Source organism: Hippocampus guttulatus, chromosome 3 (assembly GCF_054856545.1).
Source record: "Hippocampus guttulatus isolate MCC_2025c chromosome 3, RoL_Hgut_1.0, whole genome shotgun sequence".
In the NCBI taxonomy this organism is placed as follows: domain Eukaryota; kingdom Metazoa; phylum Chordata; class Actinopteri; order Syngnathiformes; family Syngnathidae; genus Hippocampus; species Hippocampus guttulatus.
In genome coordinates, this window is record NC_141263.1 from 17,279,960 (window position 1) to 17,294,717 (window position 14,758).

General features: G+C 40.8%; 1 protein-coding gene across 1 annotated transcript in view; it reads right to left on the bottom strand.

Annotated features, from left to right (window-relative positions):
* Positions 1–14,758, bottom strand: part of LOC147207693 (CUB and sushi domain-containing protein 1-like) — a 357,336-nt gene that overhangs the window by 161,800 nt on the left and 180,778 nt on the right. Inside the window, exons 6-7 of the mRNA XM_086107135.1 lie at positions 5,410–5,522; positions 4,631–4,708 (exon numbers count right to left, since the gene is read on the bottom strand). Coding sequence (XP_085963261.1) covers positions 4,631–4,708; positions 5,410–5,522 — 191 coding nt within the window. The remainder of the gene's footprint in view (positions 1–4,630; positions 4,709–5,409; positions 5,523–14,758) is intronic.

Below are 14,758 nucleotides of genomic sequence, written 5' to 3' on the forward strand. Positions count from 1 at the left end.
TTAGTATGATGCACAAGGAACATGAGACAATAACCCTCCCCAAAAATAAAAGTGATAATGAACAAATTAGGGAGAACATTTGTGGAACTGTTGTAAAAGGCTGCCAAGTCACAGGAGCCTCTTTCATTGTCGTCTGATTAAGTCTGATGAAAAGTCCTAGAAATAACATGTACTGATTTAACCTGGCTACCCTGCTCATCTAATGTGGGATGGCACTCCAGAGAAGGCTTGTGACGATCAATCAGGAAGAGCGTTGGAACACTAACACGGACGGGCGCTCTGCGGACGCAACAGATGTGGTGGGCCAGAGGTTTTGTGGGATGCCATTGAGTATTTATTGTCAGCGCAGAATAATTAGTCTGCTGAGTGGTAGTAACCGTAGTAACGTATATTTATGACACTTGTAGCTTCTTCATTGAATTTTGGGATCTTTCTTAGAACATTAAGTCAGCCCAACGGGGCTCGGGCTATTTTCAAACCACAATGATTGATGCTGAGGCTCATCCTTTGAATCGTATCATTTGTTGTCTTATGTCTGAGATCAGTACAAATTCTCATTTAGTGATTGTCTGATTAAACTGTGCACTGTTCAAGTCAGTTGTGCATCACGGGTTGTTATGCCTTTCCTCTATTACTGTACCTCTTGTTCATTCATGTGTGCACTGCAATTGCGGAAAATTGTATATCTTCAGGCTCCAGTAGCTTGGGGGGGAAAAAAAGCTATAAACCTGCATGGCACTGTTAACCTCTGCCAAGACAAACTCTCCAATTTACCTCGAACGATGGATGAAAGAAAATGTCGCAATGTTAACACTGATCCTGGATTAGCACTTTTGTCAAAAATCTTCATCGTCGCGTCCCGACCTCTTCACAACATTTCATCCGTATCAGCAGAGTAGTTTTGGCACAATCCTGACAAACGTTCAATGACAATGAGATATGTGTTACCTCCTTATAGGAGGTAGCAATGATCGCGATAGATGAGCAAAGGGGAGAGTGAGGCGCGTGTGTGAAATTGTCTGAAATTGTTCCTGTTAAGAGCTCTTGAGCTGCACTTCAGGTTGCGACCAGATGAGAAGAGTCAGACCTTATGTGCACATTGTAGATTCTCTGGATGCTTTTCATCCCATTTTCCACCTCTTGTCTCTTTTTGATTGTATCATGCGCACGGATCAGTCAAGCTTCAGCTAATGTCAGTTGTCTGACATATGTTCATGGAACACGCAAGCCACTTAGTCCCCACATAAAAACACAGATGCACGGTGAAAGCAATTTGCAATAAAGTAAACTAGATGGAAGAAAATACCTGATTATTACCCCTACAGGAAATGAAAACTCAAGAAAAATATGGCCTTGGTGGCCTCTCGTTTACTGTCATAACAGCTTCCACTCTTCTGGGAAGACTTTTTACACAAGTTTGGAATATGTCTGTCTGATTGTTTGATTAATTTTATTTATTTCTTTTCTTCCAAAAGGCCATCTGTGAGGTGAGAGGTCACGGATTCCCTACAGTGTTCGGTGGGGTTGAGGTGAGGGATCTCAAGGTCTGCACCAATAAAGCCATTAAAAAGCATGCCTTGATGGACTCTTTATGGAACAGAAGAGGCTCTTTATCCAAACTGCCCATACAAAGTTGGAAGCACAGAAGGGTCCAAAACTTCTTGGAAAAGGGATGGATAATTGGCCATATTTATTGCACTCTCTCTGCAGTACAGAGGTGTTTAGTTTCTATCTAGACCGGTGACTCATAAATTTGCATCATCAAATAAAGTGCATCATCTCCTTAAATCGCTTTAGTCACTCTCATAGGTAATGTCATCAATAATGAGCCCCGGAGTCATGTATTAACGCAACATTTTTCCCAAAATGTTTTCAACTTACTCTCATGCTCATATCCGACCATCCTCTATTGTGGGCGAAAGGCTGTTCGGGTCAGTTTGTCGGGTGATGAGTCATATGCACTCCATTCTACTGATGGCTAAAACCCACCAACATCATTCTATGCATCGATATAGTAATTATAAATTGCTGCAAACTTTGCTAAAATATCACCGCAGGGAGTTGTGCATTGTTCCCAAAAAATATTTGGCCTCTGTTTTGTAACGCTTTTATGGTGATTGTTTTCCCGTTGACCTCCGTGCACTATGTTTGAGTCACATCTAAGACCCCTTGACCCAGTGTGTGAGGCATTATTTATCCAGCTTTAGTCTCCATTACACCAGTGCTGCCATTTATTTTAATGAGCAGTGGTGCCGCAGTGAGAAATGTAATTTCTCAGAGCTTAAAGCATCCCTGGACAACGCGTTGAATCGTTAGGGCGCTCGTTCTGTGGCGCCACATTATTACAGATAGCAAGCATGTTTTCTGCTGTGCATTTGTAATTTAGTGCAATGGTTACTTTGGGTGGGTGTTTTAAAACACATGCAGGACGCAGTGGAGATGGCTGTAATTTTACTTAAATATCACGCAGAAATCCTCACAGAGCAATGTTCCGTGAGCTATGGAGCAATGCGTTTTTCAAGTCAGAAGGTTAACTGACTTTTCGCAGCTGTGCTGAGCTCGGCTGGTTTTAAACATTAGTATCATGTATATTTAAGAGACATCCGCAGCCACTTTACTCCAAGTCTCTTATATGTCGCACCATGTTAAATGTAGTCGATAGCCGAAGGGGAAACATGTAAAGAGAGTCATGACACAAGAGTGCGTGTGTGTAATCTGAACTCTTCACCAGGCATCAAAAGATTGATAAATAAAGCACGCACGCACATCCACTCGCAAGCACACACGCAAATGATAATTGCAGCAGCACATGCTTGACTGAGCATGTAAATAGGCCGATTTATTGACGAGATTTTTATGATGAAGGTGAAAGCTAAGGAACACTTGTGGTAGGAGCTTAGCCTTCCTCAGGAAAAAAAAATGGATACAGTACATCACATGACCTGAATACTGTTTCAACGTGTCTCTTAGCAGCAAGCCAATTCCATAGGATGGTGATTTAGAATTAAAATAACCTAAAATAGTCAAAATTACTGTCTTGCAATCATTATAATGTTTACATGAGTCATCTTTTTACGTATACTGTGGTGCCCGCCCTAAGTTCGGAATGACCAAACGTATTCATTTTCTGAGAAAATTGCTCAGTGGATATGTTTGCTTTGTCTTACAAAGAACTAAAATATGATACCAGTGCTGTCGGGTGCCACAACGAGCAACAGTTAGCGAGTGGACAGCCTTCATTGTGTTTATTGCAACGCTCATTGAACTTTGCTGTTGAACTAAACACAAAATGGGGAACTGCACATTGTTGATTTAAAGCAACCGCTAAGCTTTGCCCCAGGGCGGTCCGTTTAGCCTATTGCTCAGAAACAATGCAAAATGCCATAGAATGTCATGTAGTCTTGGAACACTTTAAGAAACAAAGGGTGGGGCAACATATGTCGACAGACAACATTACAAACTTTATTTGATGATGTGCAAAAATGGCCATTAATGCAGCTTGCCGAGGCAGCTGTGAAACACTTTGTTGTTTCAATGTCTGTATTATACTGCTCACAGGTGGCAAAGCCATGCACACCAGAAAGAGCAGTACAATGTCTGTTGAATTGAAAACAAAAAAGTGTCAAAAACTCATTATTTACATTCTATTTGATTACATAATGACTGCATGTAGTGTTATTTTTCTTCATAAAATACACATTACAATTTTTGTTTTTCTTTGGGAGGCGGGAATGGAGCAATCGTAATTGTAATGTAAACTACAAGCACAATAATTAACACTGCTAAATAAGCATCACCGCTTTTAATGAAACATGACTATGTACAAACAGTACTTTTGACATTATTAAACATATGTTTGTAAAAAAAGATGATTTGATACAGATTTTGCATGTATAGCTGATCTAATGTGTCCTGCATTTACATCCAGAGCACTACAATACCGGCGGTTTTAAAGTTTGCTGAAAGAATGTAGAGCTCTTATTTCTCTTATCTAGATTCTTTTCCTCTGACTTAGCTGCTTTGCTAGTCTGTCACTGCTCCCATTGGGTCATTATCACAAACAGCATCCAGGTCGTTTCCACAGAAAAAAAGGCCTTAAAAACCCCCACTTTGCACCACCTGCAAAGCACCAAATGGCAAAAGAGACTTATTTATGGACAAGCTGGTGAACATTGTGGAGCAGGCTGAGGTCTGATATTTCCCCTAGGAGGTAATAGAGACCATAAATGCAACTTAGGGAAAGGCGGTATTGGACTTCCTTTCACTGGCTTAAAGGGAAACAGCTCCATTATGTTGCAACTGCTGGGTGCATAAATAAGCCACTATTCGGTATCAAATGGTGTGTCAAAACAACAGTATTAATAGATTGCATACTTGTTGTGCGAATGGGGCAGGGGACACGTTTCCAACCGGTAGACACTGTAATCAATCTACAATAGCTGTTTTCTTGCCCGATGGAATATATGCATTTTAAACAGTTGAAAATGCACCTTATCAGAGTATAAGACAAACCCACATGTGATAATTGACGCTGTTCGTACAACAGTATTCTCTTCGAAGCGATATGTTTTTATTTTTCTGATGAAATACCAGATTGGTGTGCCACATGACTGTGTGTGTGGTTACTTACAGACTGCATTTTTGTGACTGGAGTCTTTATTGGGCATCATCTTCACTCCTCTGGACTTCAACTCTATAGCTTTCTTCACTGGAGGAATGAGAGGAGATGGAGCTCATTTTATTAGAGGAAACACATTTTTAAAAAACTGTGTTATGTTATGTTATGTTTGCTAATAAACTTTGTCGAAAACGCGTTAAGGCTCCTGTCAGTGGGAAAACTCCAATAATCTGAACTAAATGCAAGCACGGCAACTCAAGCCTATGCTGACATGCATTTCATGTTTTCATGTGTGACTAACAGGGGAAGCCTTCATTTACATTTCACCTCACCACGAGATCACTCAATATTTTGCCTGTTTTATTGTGCATGGTAAACATGCAAAGCACATCCCTATCCGCTATCCATACATTGTGAGCGCACTCTGTGCAGAGACTGCAGACTGCATTGTAAAGGGGTGACTGTCTTGTGGGACTAAAAGGGAACAAATAAAAATGATTCAAAATATGAGAGGCAAGATTGGTCTCTGTCAGTAAAATGTTGATTGCCCTGTGTCTATTCAGGCTTGGAATGACCATACTGTATGTGTGTACCATATCATAACATCATGTGGATCACCTGAAGGTTTTTTGTGTGAAACAATAAATAATTATGGTGCACAATAATACCTTAAATGACGATAAAACACACAGATGTTTTATATGCCCTCTTGTCTCATTGTGCATACTCCAAACATAAGGGGGGAGCCAGCGCAGCGACATAGGGAGTGGAAGTGTCAGTGTTGAACATACCTTGGTACTGAGCACTAAATCCTTTCCTTCGGTGGTTGCTGTCTGAGGTGAAGTGTATCCGCAGCCAGTTCTTGCTTGATATAACTGGTGAAGGCAGGCTTGTACCAGTTAGCCTGAAAGTAAAGAAATACATTTTTTTTAATGAACTTTAGATTTATTTCCACCAGATTTTTGTTACGGGCTCAAGTTAAAAGACACATTGCTGCGCAAGCTGCAGCCTAAAGGAAGCATCTTTATCGACATGAATGATTAACTGGAATCTCAAATGAATGTAAGGAAGTGAGAAGCAAAACAATTAGCTGCAACTTTCCTGAATCTTGATGTATGGTCTCTATTAATACACATGTAAAAATAGAAACCAATCTCAGTATGGTGCTACACCCCTGCAAACTCCAGCCAAAATAATAAACACGTGTTTAAGTTAATATGTCTCTGACAAGTATTGGAATTGATGATCTGCTGTACTGCCGTGCTTCCAAAGTTGGAAAAAAATAGAAATATATAAGTAGTGAAATACTAAGTTGTGAAAAGTAATCAAAGCTCCCATCTTTCTAAACAGTAAGTCTTGCATCCGCTTCAGCTACCCTCACATTTGCTGACCAAAAGACAACACAGGCAGGGAAGGGGGGGAGGGTGGCAGGAAAAAAATGAGGCAAGGAAAAAGGTGCAGTAACTCTAAAAATGGAAAGTGATGTATAGACTGCAGCCTTGCTGAAATTCAACGGTCTACTACACTCCCTTGAGCAATATGAGTCACTTTAACTGCCCTTTAATAATATCACAGGTAGATAGAAACGGAGATGAAGAAGAGAAACATGCGCAGATAAGGAACAGGACAGACATAAGAGGATGTTTGAAAATATTTAAATAACTTTATTGAGAGCTTATCATCACAGATGCATAACAAAAAGAATGGTCCAAAACAAAAAGAATGAAAAAGACAGCTCAAGAAAACAAATGCATCACGCGACCACTGCGTAAACTGGAAGACAGCGGCAATCTCGTACACAATGGCTCCAGAAATGTGTTATCCCTTGAGTCAACAAGCATGTTTCATCAGCTAAGATAGGAGCCCCATTTTTAGAATATTTACATAAAAATTTGATGGATGCAATATATATATATATATATATATATATATATACACACACACAAACACACATGCATGCACACATAAGCCCCCCCCCCCCCCCCCCACACACCCACCCACGCCCACCCACACTCACAAACAGTATGTACACATGCCCCTGTGCAGCCCCCCTGGATGAAACTCCATCAGATGTGACTGTTTGTGCCTATGACATTGTCAGAGTGGTTTACATGGAAATTGTTAGTTGTTGTACACCTGCTGGGATGAAATGTGAATCGCTCTGTGTAACTTTTTTTTTTCGATAAAATTCCTCCAGACACTACTATGGAATATGAAATCAACCAGCTGGTGCTCTGCAGGGATTCCTCTGGAAGCTTATTTGTGTCAACAGTGTGATGCTGTGAGCCAACCTGCTCATCATGAATGTAAAAATGTCGAGTGATAGAGGTCAGTTGATAAAGTCATTAAATAGGGCAATGCAAAATCATATACTTATTCCCCACAGGATTGGCGCCTGTACGTTGAGTTGTTTCTGTACGCCTGACTGTTGTTTGTGGCTATACAGTACACCAAACATTGAAAACAGATGATGTGGCTCGGGCATCTGGTTAGGATGCCTCCCAGATACCCCCCGATGAGGTGCTCTGCGCACATCACCCCGAGGAGGAGGCCCTGGGAACAACCCAGGGCACGGTGGAGTGATTATGCCTCCCAGCTGATCTGGGAATGCCTTGAGATTCCCTTTGAAGAGGATGGGAAAAGGGAAGTCTGGGTTTCCCTGCTAAACTGCTGCCCCCACAATCTAAACCCAGCCAAGCGAAAGAAAATGGATGGATGGATGGATGGAGTTTCCATTTAGTTTCTTCAAGGGCTGATTCGTTAGTTGGTTTACGATACATTTTGTTTTTAATTTTGTGTTGATTGTTTGCCTTGTTTCACCTGCCCTCCTTGCTTTGAGCCAGTATAATTTTTTTTTAGCACTGCCTAAAATTACCCAGCAAAGTTGAGAAGCAATACTTCAGGGGGAGTGTGACTTTTCTCATCTGAGAGCTTCTCAGTTCTTTGGAAAAGCAAATTAGAAAGAAAACAATTGTGATAAATCTGGCACTACTGTTTCTCCAAAGAATATAAAAGAATTACCATGTTTTATATAACGTGACATCTGACAAAATGATTTTGTTGTACTGTATTTGAATAAAGGTTGTTTGGATGATTGTTGCTGTGCACAAGAGATGTCTGCACAATAGAATGTGTAAATTTAAATGCTCCTGAGGTTGGGCAGGGTTTACGATGCCATCTCCTGATCACAAGCTCATCAGGTCGTCCCGTGCAGACCATGAACAAGTGACCTTGATCTATTGGGAGGAACTTTACATGATAATCTTCACCATCATAATTATATCAGAGAGTTGTTTGTGGATATGAGTTGTTAACTGACAGCATGTGCTACACTGTGGAACAAACGGTGTCGGGGTGAGGCACCTGAGGCTGCACATAACACATTGCTGATGCAGTGAATGAAGTTGTGACTGTTCATTTTTTTTTATTTGCTCTGAAATAGCTAATGTATTAATGATGTCAATAATCAAAGATAAAATACCCTCAAATGAAGGATGGCCTTGAATTAACCCAGATATAGTGATGTGAGAATAGATGCTTTGCAGTTCAATCTTTTAATAGGTGTAAACTATTTGACGGACGACATTGTTGCAAATACCGATAAAAGAAGTGAAAATCACGCAACAACAAAACATTGACTGATTTCATTGTTTAAAGTGAGAGGAGTCCAATATAGTCACTATACATAACTAACAAATGACAAGAAATGCATTGAAGACAGACACTGAAAAATAAATGGGGCTCAGACATTCTGCGTGTGCTCCATTATTCATTTGGACTGGCCATCCGCCTGACACTGGAATGAGGAAATGACAAGACGTCAGGGAGGAGGAGGACTGAGAGGAAGATGCAAATGAGAGATGACCACAGATGGATCTTGGAGGAGGGAAAGAGAGAAGCGGAGCAAGCTAATGACCAGCAGATCTGTCTGAAGCCGAAGTGATAAGGAAAGTTGTAGGGAAACAGGAATAAATGTCAGGGGCCAAATTTAAAAAGAGGCCGACATGGACAAGGAGAACATGAGGAGAGATAGTGAACTTGAGGGGGTGGAAATCCACCTAAATCAATGATTGAGAGAGAGAGAGAGAGAAAGAGAGAGAGAGAGAGAGAGAGAGAGAGTGGGGAGGAGTAACCTCAGGAGGGAGGTGTAGGGAAGTGTAAATGAGTCTGGACATAACAAATAAGAGGAAGTCCAAAAAAAAAAAACGCAGGATGGGGAGGTGATGTTGGGGGAGAGTACAGAAGGAGGGTGGAGAGAAGAAGCAGGTGGAAACATTTCCACAGCTACCACTCTCTGCTTCACTAGTGATAAACTAATTCGAGAAGTATTGTAATACCCTGGAGCTACAGTTGTTTTGGCACCTACCCTTCTCATTGGCCATAACTTCTTACTTTATTGATGTAAGGTTAACACAATCATTGAAAATGTTGAACCTCTAGAGAGCGACAAGTATCATTTAAAGACATTTCTTGTATACACGTGATAAAAGTTCGAGAAAACATTCGTCAGGTCTAAGTCAATCAGAACCTCAAGCACATTTCGAAATTGATGTTTGGTTTCTAAAGTCCAGGTGTTTTCTAGCAGCAATCCTCTTTTCTTTATTGCCAAAAGTTGAAGGAAATGTTGGTGCATCCCGCTGTGTAGTTGTTTCTAGACAGTGACACAGTATGTTAATTGAACTGCTGTCATTTGGAGACATTGATTCATATAGCTGTGTGTGATCTGGATAATCATGATAGCCAACAGTGGTGTTCCGAAGGATTTGACCCAAAGGTAACATACACAGACTGGGGAAAAAAGGGGGTACAAGGTCTGAACCTTGAGGGACCCCACACCCTGACCATCCGATCAGATTAAAAACTTACTTACCGGTACTTAATTTACTTACTGTATTTTCTGCACTAAAAGGCACACCTAAAAGCCTTCCATTTTCTGAATAGCTCACAGCGCGCCTTAAAATCTGATGCTCCTTGTTTATGGTTATTACGGTAATATTTCGACCCCATTATGGCTCCTTGCTAGAGACATGCTTACAACGCAGAGTTCAAACTTAAGGCGACACAGTTGAACACAGAAATAGAGCAGAGGCTAGAAAGTTCAATGTTAACGAGTCAATGTTATAATGCTTTATTAAATACCGTATTTTCACGACAATAAGGCGCCATTAAAAGTCTTAAATTTTCTCCAAAATAGACAGGACGCCTTATGATGCGGAGCGTCTTGTGTATGCACTGAGTTCCAAAACCTAACTGACAGCCGACACGCTGTTTATATAGAGAAAAGGCGGAAGTGAGTGTGGACAGCCATGCGGCAAAGAAGTCGGCCAATCAGTGACGGGTGGGCGTGTATATATACATATATGGAGAGAGAGAGAGAGAGAGAGAGAGAGAGAAAAGGCGGACGTGAGTGAGGACAGGCATGCGGCGAAGAAGTCCGCCAATGAGTGAAGGGTGGGCGTGTAAGTGGACGCTAAAGGGACGCCCCAAGCAGGTACCAACACCTGTATAAAGTGTGGCTATGTGCATTATTGCAAAACAACTTCGGTTTTGGTTTCTAAGAACCCCCGAAAATAAATTCTACAAAGAGACACGCCTACGAAGCTCAGTTCGAACTTCAAGCCATCGGTTATGCTTTTGGCATGCGTGCCCATCTCACAGCAGCGGTGAAAAACCAAGTCAAGCAAATGAACTCTGAGCTTGCCGTCATTCCCGGAGGCTTGACTAAAGAACTCCAACCGATGGACATCGGCATCAACCGGGCGTTCAAAGTAAAGTTGCGAGCGGCATGGGAACAATGGATGATCGATGGCAAACAACTTTACAAAGAGTGAGAGGCAGCGCCGGGCGAGTTACACCACAATTTGCGAATGGATTGTGGCTGCTTGGACGAACGTGTCTGCTAGCACTGTTGTTCGAGCTTTTGGCAAAGCCGGCATCATTTCTGTGGAGCCACATGGCAATGAGAGTGACTCTGACAACAAGAGGGAACCCGGCGTTTTTGATGGATTACCGGTACTTGCACAATTGTTCAATTCTGATACAGAAGATGAGGACTTTGATGGATTTCTGGGTGATGATTGATCGAAAAACGTGAGTACATTGTACGATGGCTAAATAAAATACAACCGAACTCAGTTTTGCTTCCGTTGCCTTTTTAAAAACGTGTTTTTAGCGTGTATCCGTATGTCTTGGCATGCTACCGTATGCTTCAAGCTAACGTGTTAGCGTGCGCGCATGCATGCCGTATGTTTAAGCTGGCGTATGTTTTACCACTGTAAAACTGCGCCCAATAATACAGTGCGTTTTGTCTATGTGTCAAATACAGAAATAGCACCCATTAATGAGACTGCGCCCACCAATACGGTGCGCCGAATGGTCGTGAAAATACGGTAAGTTTTACTGACATCTGATCGTAGGCATTATCTTGAGCGTAGCTCCATCTCGTGGATGCATTGTAGATTGCGTCTTATAATGCGGTGCGTCCAATATATGAAAAAAATTTAAAAATATGCCATTCATTGAAGGTGCGCCTCATAATCCAGTGCACCTTTTAGTGTGGAAAATACGATATTAAAATACTGTGAGTGACTCGTGACCAGTCTCGGGTGCACTCCCTGTCACCAAATGTCATCTGAAATAGGCATCTGCCCACCTACATGACCCTGACAGATTGAGCAGTAGGGTAGGGGTGCCCAAATCACGTCCTCAAGAGCCCCTATCCCTGTTTCAGAGCCCAACCCCAAAACATCCGATTCAAATGATCAGGATCGTTATCAAGCTTCTGCAAAGCTCCCCGATGGGCTGATCATTTGAATCAGGTGTGGTGGGATAGGGAGATGCCTTAAACAGGCTGGATAGGATCTCTTGAGGACTGGGCTTGGGCACCCTTGCATTAGGGGTTGCGCATCAGGATAGGCCAATTTTCCAAGTACCAATCCTACATACAGTATGTATGTTAGACATGGGGAAGAGTACCATGTTCATGGTATTAGAATGGGATTCTCACTATTGCTGAACTTCACAGATGTAAATTTGATCCACTTTAAAAGGTGTACTGACATTTTCCAAGTCTCTCCTTGTGTTTGGGGCTGCTGTTGAATGTTACTGCACTTCTCTCTGTGGGAATAAGAGGTCCCACACCAATCAAGATGGCTGAAGCAGGGAGGTTGACGCTGATAGGGGTGTGCGTGACTTTCTGCTGTTTGTGATGAACAAAGATGGGCAATCTGCAGGGATATTGAGTTGGTATTTCTTCTGTTTGCAGATGATGTGGCATTGTTGATTCATTAACCCGCAATCTGCGTTTTATGAGAATGAGCATGTCTGGGTTCTAAATGGATTCGAATTTTAATTGAGGCTGATCACCCCCAAAAAAAACAAAAAACAGTTTTCATAATTATTTGTTCTATAGAGACTTAAAAATATTGTTGTATTTTCATTAATTAAAGGCACAATAACAAAGTATTCATTTTTTTAAAAAATAAAATAAATTCAATAAATGCTGACTTTAAAATAGGGATTTGACGGGCTGGAACGTATTGGATAATGAACATATGGATAATAGTTTCATCATCAGCAGTGACCGTAGTCATGAATGAATATAATAATTGGCAACCAGGGGGTTTTAAATGAGGTTAAAGTCTGAAGTAGACTGAAATGGAAAGGGTTCATTTGATGTGAACATTTACAGATTCCATCAGCCTTTCAAAATTAGTATAACAAACTGCTGCTTATTAAAATGGTTGCTGCCCAATGTCAGCTGGGATATGGTCCAGCATGCACGTGATCCTCGTGAGTATAAAGCAGTTCAGATGATCGATGGATGGATGCACTATCTCAGTGATTTTACAATAGATTAGGGCAAATTATTTGGTTTTTACTGCTGGAAACTTTGGTGAAATAAGTGTGAGGAAAAGTAGTGGACAGAGGGGAACAAATATGATTAATTGCTCCATTCATCCGGTTTAAAGGAAAGTAGCACTGCAGAGCCTTGGGGTGCTGAGGCAGAGTAGGAGTGGGAGATGCTCGGAAAAGAATTGTGCAGGAAATTGGAAAGCATTGACATTCCATGTATTGTGATCTGATTTATGCACATTCAAAAGACAATTCATTTGCTTCTATCTTGCAATCATAAGCAAAGAGAATTAAAAATTTTAATCAAAAGCATAGGTTTGGCTATCAATATCTCTCATTAATACAGTCAGTATAATTATGTAAAATATTTGTTAGAGTTACTGCATCGGAAAATTTAAGTCACTATTATATCTGGAAAAAGCAGTAAAGAGAAACATCAGATGTTAAGATGTAAACCCAGCTGACTACAGATTGTTATTTTTAGTAAATACAGTATAAGACCTTGGAGGAATGAAAAAAAGAGTAGGTTGAACTTTGCTTCCCTAGATTGTGTAACACTCCCTTCAGAGACACTCTCGTTTGCTTGTTTTTCCCAGTGTACCAGTGATGCCACAAAACCACCAGTGCTCAATGATGAAAAATTAAAAATTAAGTTTGGTTGAATTGCATTTGAACTAATATGATGTATTGAATGAATATATTTCAAAAGTCTGGTTTCAGTCACACGAAGCCAATCCATCACTTCCTGTAATACCATGAAAACACATTGAAGGTTTCGATGGACACTCGAGGAAAAAAATAAAAATGCCGCTACATTTGTTTTTTGGTGATATCCGGAGGCCAGGTATGGTCAACACAGGGAGGGAAACAAAAATCGAACACAATGTCATGATATTACCATAATTTCATTCTGATAAGCATGAAACAAACAAATCAATTTGACCAGTTGGTCTACCCCCCCCAAAAAAACAACAATAACAAAAAACCCTCAAAATGGTCCCAGTACAATCAATTACGCATGAGTGTATGTGCGTGCCTGCTCATGTGTGTGGGTAGCATTGGATGAGGGTGCATGTGTGACAGCCAGTCAACGTGACATGGAACCTGCCAGCTCGTAGACAGAAACATGGAACAGGAAATTGCTTTGGGGACAACCAATCAGAAATAAAGCTCCCGGTAAACAGGAATAAACCATCGCAGTGGTCCTGTCATCTGTCAATCATCCTCACAATGACCTGCCCAGATCCTTCAGTGAAGCAGTCAGTCATGTCTTAATCCCATATCTGGAGAAATGTACGGTACTTAGTGTTACTTGGGACTGTGTGTAGCAGAAGAAGCAGAACTTTTATGCATATTGAAGACTTTTATGCATGTGAAATTTCCATGCGGATGGAATGTGAGTTGTTTTATGTTCTGATACCACAAGGCCGTGATTAACAGTTCATCGGTTGTTCTCGTAACTGCTATGATAATAGTATAGTTGGATGTAGTTGGCAGCCATCCATGAAGCTATAGTGTAATAGAATTGGATAATTAATTATACCAGTGAACATTTTATTTTAAATCAGAGATGCAAATAATTTCAGCATCAGGTGGATCTTTTTTTAATGAAATGTCAGTTATGAATCATAAGGCATGGCAAAATCCGTATTGTGCAAGCCTTTATAGGTCAAATTTAAAAAACAAAAATGGAACTATCGCAATCCTGTTGTGCTAGAAAAAAAAAGGAAATACTTTTCTTTTAAAATCACGGTCAAACATAGATTTAAGGGAAAGCTCTCTCTAATTAAAATTTGCTGACGACCAATGTTAATGAACTCTAAGGTAATTTTGGCCCCTTTTTTCACCAAGTTCAACCATTGAGAAGGGCATTTTTTTAAATATTTGAATTGTTAAATGTTGACAAAGATAACAGGATGACAACCTCCCACTAAACATAGTGGTACAGTACCTAAAGTATGGATTCGGGCGCAGATACATATGTGTTAACCAAACTACGTTGTTGCTCCCTGCCTAAAGTGGATATAATAAGACTACATGGCTCAAATGCCTGGTTTTTGAATAAAAAAAAAACAGTAATTATTCAACTAAATCATCAAATTTATAAACCATAAATGTTATCTACAACCTGTACAAATCCATTTAAAAAAGAAAACTTTTGAAGGTAGGGGCACATGGGCCTCCACTTAAGCCTCAGTAGCTCCAGTAGCATCTGATCCGTTGACCCGAGGCCCCGGGCAGATGTGTAGGAGTCGAGTAGCTCAGAGAGGTAAGGCGGGGAGAGAT